This window comes from Solea senegalensis, linkage group LG13 (assembly GCF_019176455.1).
Source record: "Solea senegalensis isolate Sse05_10M linkage group LG13, IFAPA_SoseM_1, whole genome shotgun sequence".
Lineage (NCBI taxonomy): Eukaryota > Metazoa > Chordata > Actinopteri > Pleuronectiformes > Soleidae > Solea > Solea senegalensis.
The window spans coordinates 14,065,525-14,079,321 of NC_058033.1; the positions used below are offsets into that span (position 1 = coordinate 14,065,525).

Sequence of the window (13,797 nt, forward strand, 5' to 3'; positions counted from 1 at the left end):
TGACCAGATGACATTGTACTTAGGATTCATTGGGTTTAAACTGGGACATAATTGTTCAGGGAGCACGAGTTAACCACAAGACTCCAGACCATAACCACATTAAGAATCTTTGTTGTGCGGGAGACGACTTCACTCAGTGCTCCAAACTCTCCCATTAATACAAGATCATGGTGAAATATTAATGCAACTGTGAACTGAAATATGTGTTGTGACATTGCATAGGATTATTGAAGCAATGCCACAGTGATTGCAGACTCTATTATACACCTGTCACGAGGTTTCGCATGAAACTGATACCAAGTCCAAACTGTGTTATGTGCCAACTCAACACAATAGGATGTTACAGACACATGATGTGGGAATGTCCCTCTGTTCAGGCATTATGGGGCCGGCTGTCCAAAGTCTTGTCTGAATTACTAGCAATAATATGCATCATAACAGCAATCCAATTTTACTTCTCCTTAATGATGATTCTCAAATGCATAGGAGTGAGAAACAGTGTTATTTTGTTTAATGTTGTTATATGTCTTACTTGCCGTGATTCAATAAAAAAGTTCTTCTTCTTCACAAAGCCACAGTGTGCATGTCGTAATCAAAACAAGGGAGTCGCACAACAGATTTCATTGTGTGACTATTATCAACCAAACAATGTTCAACATCCTTCCCTCCGCTCCCTGAGCCTCTCACCATCTTTGTGGGATGAACTTACCTCAGATATCTTCTGGAATTGGCTGTTGGCTTGGCTGCATTTTTCCGCCGTCTCTAGCGCCACCTTGTAGTTGTCCACAAAAGCCTTGTACACACCCAACTGGCTGGCCTGGATCGTAAGAAAAGAGCAAGAAGAAAGAGACATTCAGGTATGAGGGGAAACAGGCAGGTGTGAGGAAAAATGATGGTATTTTTTTTACTGGTATGATCATACCAGTAAACCAAAACACAGATTCTCCTTCATTTACTTCTACAACTCACACAAATGTATTGAAATGCACACACAGTTCTGATTAGATCACTGCAGAACTGCCGTCACACACGTACAGTACAGTATAATTAGTGAACACAAACCTAATCGCATCCCTGTCAAGCCAATCTACTGGCAGCTCTGTGCAGTCCTGATTGACAGAAAGTCACCGTCACTATTCTTGATCCTTTTGTTACCAGCGCTTCCTTTGCACAGCTCACATTCATTACAAGCTGCAGAGCAGAAGTGCATGAATATGCATCCTGCTAGAGCTAAGCTTAAAAGGCTGGGCTTGAAGAGCCAACTTCACCCTGTTAAAGCAATAATAGTGGATTTGGCTGAACGGCGTGAATGATTAAGTCTTGTTATTTGTGTCGTTAAATCCTCTAGAGCGTTTTCATTTTCTCCTCCTTTAATCTTTTCTTCCTCTCAGAGGGTAAACTGCAGAGTTCACCTCAAGTGACGAGGCAGTGAGAGAGTCAAGTGAGACAAGGGGGATGTTATAGATCATAGACTATGTTCTTGGTAATGAAAAGATGAAGAGAAAGTGAAAACAGACAACTAGGGTGACACCCTATAAACCCTGACCATTTACAGTGTTTGTAGAGAATAGACATATAGATTATACATATGGTGCAGTATCAAATCACCTGTTCAACAAATGTAGCAATTCTGGTCAAAAAGCATGTTGCAAAAAAAAGAAACAGAAGAGAGATGGTGACACCCTCTCTATCTCTCTTTCACTGTCAGGGGTGCAGCAGCAGTACTTTCTATATATTTCACTGACAGTTACCACAAGAAACTGTGTACTGTGTAGCTCTGTTATCTCAGCTAGTATTGGATCGGTACTCAGGTATCTGGAGATCTTCAACACTAAAAAGACTGAATTGGGATCGGAGCAGTTATTTGTAGTCACCTAAGCACATTTTTAGACAAATAAACAAGCAGTCAGTTAGAGTTTCATCTCATCACAACAGCCCACTTTATGGTGTCAAACCAAGAGATCACTTAGCGTCAGTGCAGAATTTCCAAAGATAGCAGCTTTTGCTTTCACAGCCTGCCTGAAAGTACAAACAAGAAGCATTGACTGACATTTACGATTGTGGTATTTCACCACTTCCATCATCATGCTACTTGGACACTCTACAAGTGGCACAAATCCACTCAATCTCTGTCCATCACAGAGACGCAAGACTTTGAGCAACGGTCGAGAGGATTTACAGACAAAAAAAGTGAGGGTTGGAAAAAGGAAAGAGAAAGAACTGTACAACTCAATCATCATTATAATGATTATTTCGCAATTAGCAGTATATCTACAGTGAAATGTCACATTATTTTGACAAAAAGCATGTCTTATTTGTTTTTTTCCCCCCATTATCCATAATTTCCTCTGCTGAAACTGTCTGTTTGCCCTTTTATCTTCATAAACCATGCACATGACGACTGGTTGTCTCACTGCAACCCTCTCTCTGTAGAAATTAGAACTGTCAGTACAGGGCAACACAACAAGGCCACACAATAAAACAATATATTATTTAGCTGATAAGACCGTTTCCACTATATGCTTCCAAGGACTTGGATAATTTGTCTGGACACATCAGTCACAAGGTGCAGCTGAAGTGAGGAAAGTTTGATATGCTGCTGCCTTAATGTTGCTCTGATGGCCTTAATGCTGCTGCTGACGAGGAGCAGAGCAGCTAATTACTCTGCCAACTGCACTCTTGACTAAATGTTTCGCGGCCACGTGTCGCACTCTCACGCGCACATTTACGCAGCACAGATGGGAGACTATGACCACGCTAATAGGTGTCACCTGGTGGGCGGACTCCTGGGATCCTGAGCAAGGACGAAGGGCAACTACTACAACATGATACAGTATTTCTGTGCGACTTCGTTTGGTGAACAGATGCGACGTGAATGTGACGTTACAGTAAATGAAGGTTGTTCTATTGGCTGCGAATGCCTGGCTTCCACAGGACTACTCACCCAACCATTGGCACATGGATGGATTAAATAGATGTATGAGTAACTGTCGAGTATCTTCTTTTTCAGTGTAGCTGTCTTCTTGCACAGTGCCCTCTAAACTTGCAGATTTCTGTTCTAAGTTTGGGCTTGATGGTAGCCACTGAATAAAAGGGAAGTCAGCAGTTGTTGAATCATAGCTGGTCAGTGCTAAGAATAACCCTGGCTGACATACCTAAGTTCATTGGAAAACCAACAGAAGAAAGCTGAGAATACAAAAAGGTTTTGTGTCACAATAAACATGTCAGACATGTCAACCAGCTTGATGATGATGATGAAAACGGCCTTGAATGCATTCATATTCTAAAGTAGCTGAGCTATGTATACATCTGTAAAACTACAAGGGTTTTGAGAGTCACAGAGATGAGAATGAACACATAAATGTGTTTGTATATGAGCTGTGATCGATAACGCTGACACACAGTCAAGATTTCAATTCAAAAGTCAATAATAGGATGATGTTTCACTTTTACAAAGAGTAATATCGATTACTCTCTTAAAAACGGTTGGCAGCCAGTGTTATAGTACTCGCATCCTTGAATGCGGCATGAATTCAGCTCAGGACCTGAATATTTTAGGACTATGGCCTACAATTGGTCTTTAGTGGTGTTGACTAGGAGATCAGAAGAAAGACGAGGTTTGTGCTCTTTTATCTGTTGCTCTACAGAACCTACAAACAGGTGACAAGCCTGACAACTTAATTCTAGTTTTGTACATTTTTTAGTACCCTGAAACTGATGGAGAGACAGAAAACAAGACCCACATATCACAGGGTACCTCACGATAGTATATGCGATACATAGTCAATGATACTAATAATAGCACGATACAATTCTGTGATAATCAATATATTGCAAGACACATCATGTAGCAATACATGACGATATCGGTCTAACAAAGTGCATAGAGTCTATGTGTTGAACATGGGTGGGGCATCTGTTAACGTAGCTTTCTCCGCTATTATCTTGTAAATTCGGCCAGGTAACTACCACCAAAGCACAGCAAGAACACATCAAGTAGTGACGCTGGCAGGGACTCTTTAATTTAGAGCAGCTTAATTAAAATATTAATATTGGCCCTGGCATGTCAATTATTGTAGTGCACGAGGGAGGATGACGGTATATCACCGAATCAATATATAAACACACTCACCAGTTTCTGGAACAAATGGCCCACAGTGACCTTCTCGTCCCACTGCTGGATGTTTGGTAGGAGGGCATCGTAGAACTCCTTGTGGATCTCAAAGATGTCCTGGATCTTGTAGAAGATGGTCTTAATCTGCTGGATGGTCAGGACAGGCTGAGAGGTGGTGGCTGTGGCTTTCAGAGGACGCATGGGCTGGGAAATGACAGACAGATTCAGTAAAACAACAAAGTACCAAAAAAAAGATGGATAGGGCAAACAACAACACACAGCTCAAACACACTTAGCTAATTTTACTGTAATAACTACAGTTTTTAAAACATAATATGTTTTACAGTTTTTGTACGGAGAACTTTGAAACAATTCCATGTTTACGGGGAACTTTTTGAAAACGGCAAAGAAAAAGATTGTTTACGTTTCGTGCTGTTTGTCCCATCTCCTTGCTTCACTCACTCACTCACTCACTCTCTCACTCTCTCTCTCTTGACTTTTGACTTTTTGCTGCACGGCGTAGTGATACGGGCCAGAAAATAGTACCAGACTGACTGACATACTGATGGGCAGCGGTTTTATTGTTCATACCTGTAAACATAACATATGCATGCATGCTGCATGGATTAAAACTTGTTAGTTATGTGTCCCAAACTCTCTCACAGAACTACTCTCCAAACCGGAGCCTCGTTAAATAATTTAACAACGTATTATTGTTCAAAAACCCGAACTATCCCTTCAATTTCAGTGCAAGCTGTAAGTTTCATTTCAGTGGCCTGATTGGGTCAGTGCCTGGAAAGAAGTACTTTTTTAACTTCCGTGTGTCATGCAGTGACGAGTACGTAACCGCAGCCTCTCTATTCAGCACTTGGGTGAGTCTCTTCTCCCCTGTGCCTTTACTGACTGGCATGTCAGCTGAGTTAATCATAGACATGTGTGAGGTAGGGAGCTGAAAATAAAGTAAGTCAAGACATAAAGGCTTTCACGTCATGAGAGCAGATGACGAGTCACGTCACTGATTGCGGGGGGTGTGTGATGGCTAATTGGGCAGGCTGGCTTATTTAAAAGCACCAACACTGGCTAGATGTATATATGATGCTAAAACAGCAGGTTGGAAATGTGTTAAATGGATAAGTTTTTGTAGACTGTCTCCTTTATCTGTATTTACCTGTATTCGTACATTCGTATAATTTTCAGCACAGATATCTATGCAGTAAATGAGATCAGGGGTAGCTGAGTGTGTAGAGTGTAGAGTGGTTATATCATTTGACCCACCATCTTTCATCTGTGATGAACCATTGCATTATTAGTAGTAATCGGTTCATAATAAGCTTCTATTACAGTTGCCAATAAATAGTTGGTGATTATTTAGGTAGTCCATTCATAATTCATACAGCTACTAAATAAAAAGATGGGTCAGTGGTCATCTGTGCCTCATATGTAATAGGACAACACGGTCACATCCTTGGCTCTGTGTTTAAACAGAGCAAATAATAGGTTTTTTTTATAGCCAGTCTGAGTATACACGCGTGTCCTTCGTCAGTTTGTGTGTAGTATTAACACAAACGCTCGCTCCCTCTGTGTGAGAGGGAGGATGGAAGAGAGAGGAGTCAGGAGAGGCTGAGTGATTCACTGCCCTGCATGAGGTGTAAAAAAAAAAATACTTTATGTCCATAATGAAACTGTAGCAGATCAGAGGATGTCAGTCGAGTGGGGGGTTCTTCAGTACCACAGCTCACCCAGAACATCTCCAAATGTGGCATTGGTGTATTATGAACGCCTGCTAAAATGTGCATTTTTAACTTTCTTAAGTGGGGTATCCAAGTGTAGCCAAGAAACGTAATACAAATGACTAGTCTCGTCTTAAAGATCTATTCCAATTTGTTTCTGAAACTCTTTTTAATGTTACTACTACTTTACGATTTCAAGATGTTTCCCCATGCATTGCATACTGTGCCTAGTGACTTTTCAGGTAAGATAAATTCAAACTAATGGTTCTGCATTCTAACTACAGCTTCTAGCAATTGAAAAAAACCAACAAGCAACACTACATGGCTATAATATACATACTTATATTTAGGGTTAACTTAATTATACTGTCACTGCACCCAAGCAGAAACGTTTATCTTAAAAATAATGATTTCATCACCCCTACTAGTGACGCAACCTTTATATGCTTTCTCCTCAAAGCTCCACCATTGAAAGACAAAAAAAAAACACTGCATGAAAGAAGTGGAGAAGAAAGAGCTGTGACGTCAGTTACTGTGAAGTCTGAATCACCAGTAACAAAACATTGCAAACAACTTGTTTATAATACCCCATGGAGTTGGGCAGGTCAGTGATAGCAGCACATAAATCCATTCAGGCCTGAAGGAAATGATTAGTCATGTTTATTAGATGCCACTTTCTTTTAATTTTGCATTTTTTTGTATAAAATTATACTATCAGACTGCATTTTGATCAGACTCAGGCTGTCAGGAGTGTTTCAATGTTTCAGACATTCTGTCACAGACTAGGGAAGTAGAGCGGGATAGGAACAAACTATTGGTTGAATTGTAAAAATGACCTTTTATGTTGTCAGAGCTAAAACTGAAAAGAGGAAACTGAAAGAAAAGACTACATTCCTGAGAGTAATTTTATTTTACAGTCTGGTTTTTATCTCATTGACTGGTTGCTGTTTTGTTGTTGTATTTGTGGAGGGCTTTTTGCATGAGATAAAACGCTTACAGGCCTTTTTAATGACGTATTTGATGTAAGATGAAGTGCATGTTGTACAAAGTGCAGCGTGCGGCTGACAGCAGAAGGATATGACATAAGGGCTTAAAATGAGGAAGCATGTTGAGTCTTTAGTGTTTCAGGAAACTGCTGCGACTCTGGTCCTGTTTTCAGTATGACCATTAACCACATACAGACGTTTGGCAGTTCATGTGGTCCTGCAGCAACAGTGCAACACACATGCTGCTGTATGAGCTTTGACAAGTTCCAAACTAAGAGAATTAGTGACATCATATTATATTCTAATATTCCCTGTAGAGCAGCAGAGTGTACGGATTATTATTAGTGTATCTCACCAGTAAGAGTGCTTCCAGCTGGTTAATGTAGATCTCCTCACTGGCCAAGAAACCAGACAGCACCAGTTTCTTCATTTCCAGCCCTTTTTCTATGTTGCCCTGCAAGAGAAAACAGAACTGACTGTAAATACATGCCATACACACACGTACATAGACATAATGCATTCCCTAGCCCCTTACCCTAACACTTTATTTTTTATTTATCCTTTATTTAACCAGTAAGGTCCCATTGAGATACAAGATTCTCTTCTTCCAGGGAGTCAAGATGGCAGCCTATATAGTACAACAAGACAATTTCAGATATAAACTCACAACAGAAGGTTATAAAAGTTAAAAGGCGTTTATTAAAAGAGGGTAAAACAGCATGTTTCTTTCATGACGGTCCATAAAAGGCCTTTGAATGTCTTTAAAGAAGGCAGTGTATGCAGTAAAATTGTGTTGTGCAGCTCATTCCATGTCTATGGTGTGTAGAAGGAAAAAGCAGTTTTTGTATATATACATATATATGTATATATATATATATATACATATATATATATATATATATATATACATATATATACATATATATGTATATATACATATATACATATACATATATACATATATATATACATATATACATATATATACATATATACATATACATATATACATATATATATATATATATATATATATATATATATATATATATATGTATACACACACACACACACATATATATATATATATACACATTGAAACATATATATATTTATATACATACATATAGTTGCTGATGCGGTATGACAAGAGGCTAGAAACATACATAGGAAGTTCACCTAATAAGGCCTTGATAGTAAAAAGCAGCATATGCATTTTACTCCTCTGGTTGAGACACAACCAACCTACAGATTCATATAAAATACTCAATTCTAAGCCTAAACCTAAAGCCTTTTAAAGATGTGAGGATCAGCCAAAATGTCGAACTCTAGTTCCACTATGTGTAAGGAAAAGCTCATCAGAGGGTGAGCGGAGTCCCACTCCATTATATGTCAGCAAATGGTTTCAAATAAGATAAGGTAATCAGATGTAATAAAATAAAGCCATGGGCTCAAATTAAATGATATTAGATTATCTGACAGGTAGACAGGTAGACAGGTAGACAGGTAGACGCGTGTGTGTTGCTCAGCCTTGTGAACGATTAAGTGTTTTTTTTTCCACATCAGGTAAACATGATATTTATACACTTTCATCCAAAGAGCATAGGAATGAGCAGAAGTTGTGAACACTGAGATTTTTTTGCTCAGCTGAAAGATGCTTCCGCTGTGAAAAGTCTTTCACCAGGTTCCTCCTGCTATTAGTGTAAATGGTTTGTATTTAAAAAGTGCTTTTCGAGTCTTGATGACCACTCAGAGCTGCTTCACACTACAGTTTTGACATTCACTCACACTTTCATTCAGCGCATTTCCTATCACTCATCTTTGATACCCATTCACACACTGCCAGCAGAGCCGTCAGGAGCAACGTGGGGTTAAGTGTCTTGCCAAAGGGCACATCAGCATGTAGACTTGCAGAGACGGGAATCTAACCCACAACCTTCGAATTGAAAGATGACTAGCCCTCCTGTCCCGCAGGCAGGGACGGATGATTGATGAAGCCTTCCTGTCTGAGCTTCTGCACTCAGATGTGTGTGTGTCCCTGTTATCATGTGTGTGAGGGTCTCAGTGCTGGCGAAGGACAGACACTTTACATCCATCACAAAGACACAGAACAGGATCTGCAGTGTGGCGGACACACAAACAGCCTTGCTGTGGATGCTTGACGTGTCACAGTGAAGTGAGGGTGACAGGGTCTGATAGTGTATGTGTCCACACTGGTGCACACGTGCAAGTGTGCAACCAAAGTGTTCTGTATATCCCTGATGTTCCTTCTTCTCCACCCTCTTCTTACCAGGACCTAGATGAGATGAGCTTGTTGTCACACACACACCTCAGCCTGGATTTAATCCACACGAGTGGGCATCATCCAGTCGGCTGGAACACCTGTCCAAGAATCCACCTTCATCACTAAAAAAATTTGCATGGGGAGCTCATAACCTGATTACACACAGCATTATGTGTTCATAGGGATGAACAGCATGTTTACTAAATATGGCAAGGATTCACTGGGGTGTAAATATTAGGGTGATAAATTAAACAACTAAAGCCTGATATTACCCCAGTGTGTGAAGAAGAAACTTTTTTTTGTTTTAACATATTAAAGAAATCTAGATAATCTTCAGATGTATTTAGACATCTATTTTGAAGTTGAAGATTGCTCAAACAGTGCACATTTGCATATCTGTTTTAAGTTTTAAAAAAAACAAATCATTAATTTAATTGATTTCACTTGTTTAATTCAAGTGCTTTACTTTGAATACCAAAGTGCCCTCTAAACTTTAAAAAAAACATGAGTGACACTGGTTTGGATTAAATAACACAACTTTTAAATAATGCAATTCATAGTCTTACTTTTTTTTATCAATAATAGTCAAGCACCAGCTAAACTAAAGTGTTGGGAGAAAGGCCCTCAAATCAAATTCATCTTAGGGCCCCATAAAAGGCTTGAGACAGCAAGCGGGAACTCCTGCAAAGGAGTGAACGGAGGACAGGTGAATGATGCGGATAGGTGAATGATGAGGACAGGTGAACGATGAGGACAAGTGAATGACGAGGACAAGTGAATTGGCACTAATTATGGTCCCTGAGTGAGTTAGAAAGTTAAAGAATGTGTGACCTTTGACCCATTTTGATACACTGTGTTTACATATTTTATTTTATCAGCACTTTCATTTCTAAAGGTTTGCCTTTGATGTGAGATTTATGTCCCCTTGTTCTTTTTGCATGACACAAAAACTCCAACCTTGTTAAAAACGTAACCAAGTGATTTTTACTCTAGTACATTTTAAACAAGCTACTTTAACTTGATAGTGAAATGTTCATCAAAAATAGTGGTACTTTTACTACTAGAATATTTCAGTACTCTTTCCACCACTGATCACATTAAACTATTTAGCTGTGATTAACTGCAAATAAATAGTCCTGGTAAATATGTTATAATATGAAGAAGTCTGAATAAGATTAATATAAAACATGCTTCATTAAACACTGCTCTTTTATAAAACTGCATGTGACAGTGACCTGACATTAACGACCTTTAGCAAATGAACACCTGCTCAGGTAGACTTTCACTCTTTGCCCCTACAGTACATGCTACATCCAGAACTAAACACTTAAGACCAAAAGAGGCCAAAGATCAGTCACGGAAACGGAGAGGAAGATTAATTATTAACACACTTAGATCCTCACAATGATATCAGCACATCAACTATGACTGATAAGAGGAGGAGCCATGACCTCATTGTTTTAACCCAATCATGACTCACATCCAGCTTCTGATAATAATAGGATAGCGTATGTGCAGATACCACATAAATAGTGTGTACATAATATATATTTAAATGATTATGGACAGCATTATTATATACATGTTAAAAGCTCAATTTTAGTCAGACTAAGATGATAGAGGGTTAGTCCAAGTAAAATCAAACTATTCCTTGTTGGACTAACATAGCTAGATAAATTGTTTCCAAGTCCAATTAGTCCTTTTTGTATGTGCTTAATCAGACTTTGCGTTCTGTGCATGCACCAATTCTTCCAAACCATTTTCCCCCCAAAAGTAGAACACTGCAGTACTGTTGCCGGAAAAGAACAAACACCACGATGGAAACCGAGTGAAAGCTGCGGAGAAGACACACTTTCGGACTGACGTACAACAGGTGTGAAACATCCAGAACATCAGCACCAACCATTTCACAAAATGTCAACAGGAAAATGATCCAATAGCAATAGCTTATAGAAAGATACAGCACCACTTTTGGAGGTGTCGTCAAACGTACATTGACGATAAATCAAATTTCTCCTCCGCATGTATACAGGGACTCGGTAGTTGTCCTGATGGTGAGAGAGCAGAGCAATCCATTCTAAAGATTCAAGGTTAAGGAGGAAAACTCCGTAAACGAGCACCAATGGTCGTCTGTTGAAACTCAGACACTAGCGGTGAAAGGTTACAGGCCACGAGAATCTTGTTCAGACTGCCTATTTACTACCATATTGGTATTTTTGCATTTCATTAGTCATTATGTAACAATCGTTTTAAAGCAAGCCTGCAGGAACCATGATTTTTTGTTGTTGTTGTTGTTGTGTTGCTTTTCACATTGCCTTGGACTTTTGAATTCAAAATGTGGCCAGCTTGAACAGTTTTTCCAGGATCTCCAACCCTTCAAATCAAAAAAATACATATTCATATCATGAGGATTAGACGCTATTTTTTGCCGTCTGTCAAGAAACAAACATTTTTTTCCACATCTAAATAGCAAGAGTGATTTCCTGCTGACCTGCAGAATTTCATCAGAGCTGCAATACCTTTCTATTTAGACCATGTTCATAATAACAATGAGTTAATATCAAATGAAAGGGAGGGGACCATGATTGATTTTTGAAGTTTGTGTCTTTTTAAATTCAAGTTTTTAAGCTTTAAGTCAGTGAAATAATGGATTTCAAGACGCCTATCAACCACACTTCAAACGCAGGGGTCATTCTCCTGACTTCTTGTGCTAAAACCTAGAAATAAGTCATATTCTTGAAACATAAGAACTGCTGCTTTGCCCACTCGTTATTTTTAACTCCACAAACTATATGCATGCCAACACCTTCAGATTTTTAAATTCACGTCAGAGTGTTTTTTTATTAATATTTAAATATGGAATTCTGCAATATTTCTTAAGATTATCATAGTGTGAGTGAGTCCTTGACTGAACAACACAGATAAATGTATTTTAACTGATAAAACAGACGTCCACAACTCAAAAGAATCAGTGTATTTGTTGGTGACGTGTCCTGCATATTCCTCTCAGTGACAAATATGTAACAGAAGGATTGAAAGAGAGGACAGGAAGGGAAAACTTTTTCTTTTTTTTTTCTCCAACGACAGAAAGAGTATTTTCCCATTGCTGCACAAAGAGCTACTGTGTGGCATGAGGGCAGAATGAAAAATACAGGATTCTTTTCCAAGGAAAGCTGCTCCTGTGCATGCACTTTGGAGTATATATGAACACGTTTCATATACAAATACACATGGCCTTTCTATTGTGCCCTCTGGTCTCAGTCTGTGTGATAAGAAGGCTGATATCGAGACTCGAGTGGCCACGAATGGCTCAGACAGATTCTGCTTTCTGTCTATTAATCTACGGGGAGGAGTGTATACACATACACATACACATACACATACACATACACATACACACACACAATTACCCAACACCTTCGCAATGTGCAGAAGTTACCATGAGAAACAGAAAGCAGCAGTGAGTGAAGAGACATGCTGTATAGTAGCTGCCTCATCGGGTCACACCGAGACAACCAATGACTGCAACACACACACACACACACACACGCACATGCTTGTCCACACACTTGTGTCTTACAGTACAGATTGTTCACAAGGCAGCACATGATGCCATCACACCAATAACACTTTCCACTTTGTTGTACTTAGCTTTTAACCCTGGTCACAGCATTAGAAGTGTAAAAAGTGTGGACTTATGTGAGTATGCATGTGTGTGTGTGTGTGTGTATTTTCCCCTGCATCCAGCTGCTGTCTCACCTTGAACTGACTATGTAATGGAGTGATGGTATCCAGCTCCCCATATAACACCTCCTCTTCCTCCTCCTCCTCCTCCAGCACCCTGTCCAAGTAGCACAGCACCTCCTCTTCTTCCTCCTCCATGACTCCTCTCTTTCTCTTTCTCTCTCTCTCTCCCTCCTCTGTCTCTCCTCTTTCAGCCTGTGATTCCCCCTCTTCAGGGCCTGCCCGGACACATCAGTGTGTTTTCCCTTCAGAGCAAGTCGTCTGGACACCGAGAGAAAGAGAGAGGACCCCGCCTACACAACCCCACCCCCTTCCGCTGCTGAGCTTCCTGGTGTGTGTCTGGAAGTGTGTGGACTCTGTAAGTGTGTGTGTGTGCCACTGTTCCACCTCGGTCGATGAGGTCTGCCCTCTCTCACTGCCGCCCCTCCCATCACAACAAACGCTATCCAGCCACTTCCTCAATGCCTGCATGTCCCGGTTCGTTCTGTGCCTCACTCTTTTTTTTTTCTGCTTCGCGCTTTTTTACATTTCTTACTTCAAGCAAAATCCACTTCCTCCTCTCTTTCTCACACCACTGACTGTTGCGGGCTTCTATAATATCTCCACCTCTCTCGCCATTGTCTCTTTATTGATCTGCTGAGAGCCCTGGATGTTGAGCTGAGACCAGCTAATACGCTGCTGCGGCTGCTGCTGTGGCTGATTCCAATTAAAGGTCACGTAGTTGACTGGGTTACAGCCGGGAAACACAGGCAGCACGTGGGAGTAAAATATAAAACCATGTTCACCCTGTGCCAGACGAGCTAATTTAAGAAAATCAATGGCTTTAGATGTTGATTAAACTGAACTGAAAAATTGTGAATGGTAAAGCTGCAGTGGTGTAAGTTTAAAATACAAACAATAGCTCTAATCACAAATGAGCAACATGGTTCTTGTAAACAG

General features: G+C 39.9%; 1 protein-coding gene across 3 annotated transcripts in view; it reads right to left on the reverse strand.

Moving 5' to 3' along the window:
• Positions 1-13,797, reverse strand: part of abr (ABR activator of RhoGEF and GTPase) — a 123,511-nt gene that overhangs the window by 61,700 nt on the left and 48,014 nt on the right. For 2 of the 3 annotated variants that reach the window (XM_044042852.1, XM_044042853.1), the window contains exons 3-5: positions 7,186-7,284; positions 4,133-4,318; positions 710-817 (exon numbers count right to left, since the gene is read on the reverse strand). In XM_044042852.1, the coding sequence (XP_043898787.1) occupies positions 710-817; positions 4,133-4,318; positions 7,186-7,284 (393 nt within the window). Of the gene's footprint in view, positions 1-709; positions 818-4,132; positions 4,319-7,185; positions 7,285-12,873; positions 13,168-13,797 lie in introns of those variants that run through there. The other variant, XM_044042854.1, reaches the window with a different exon arrangement.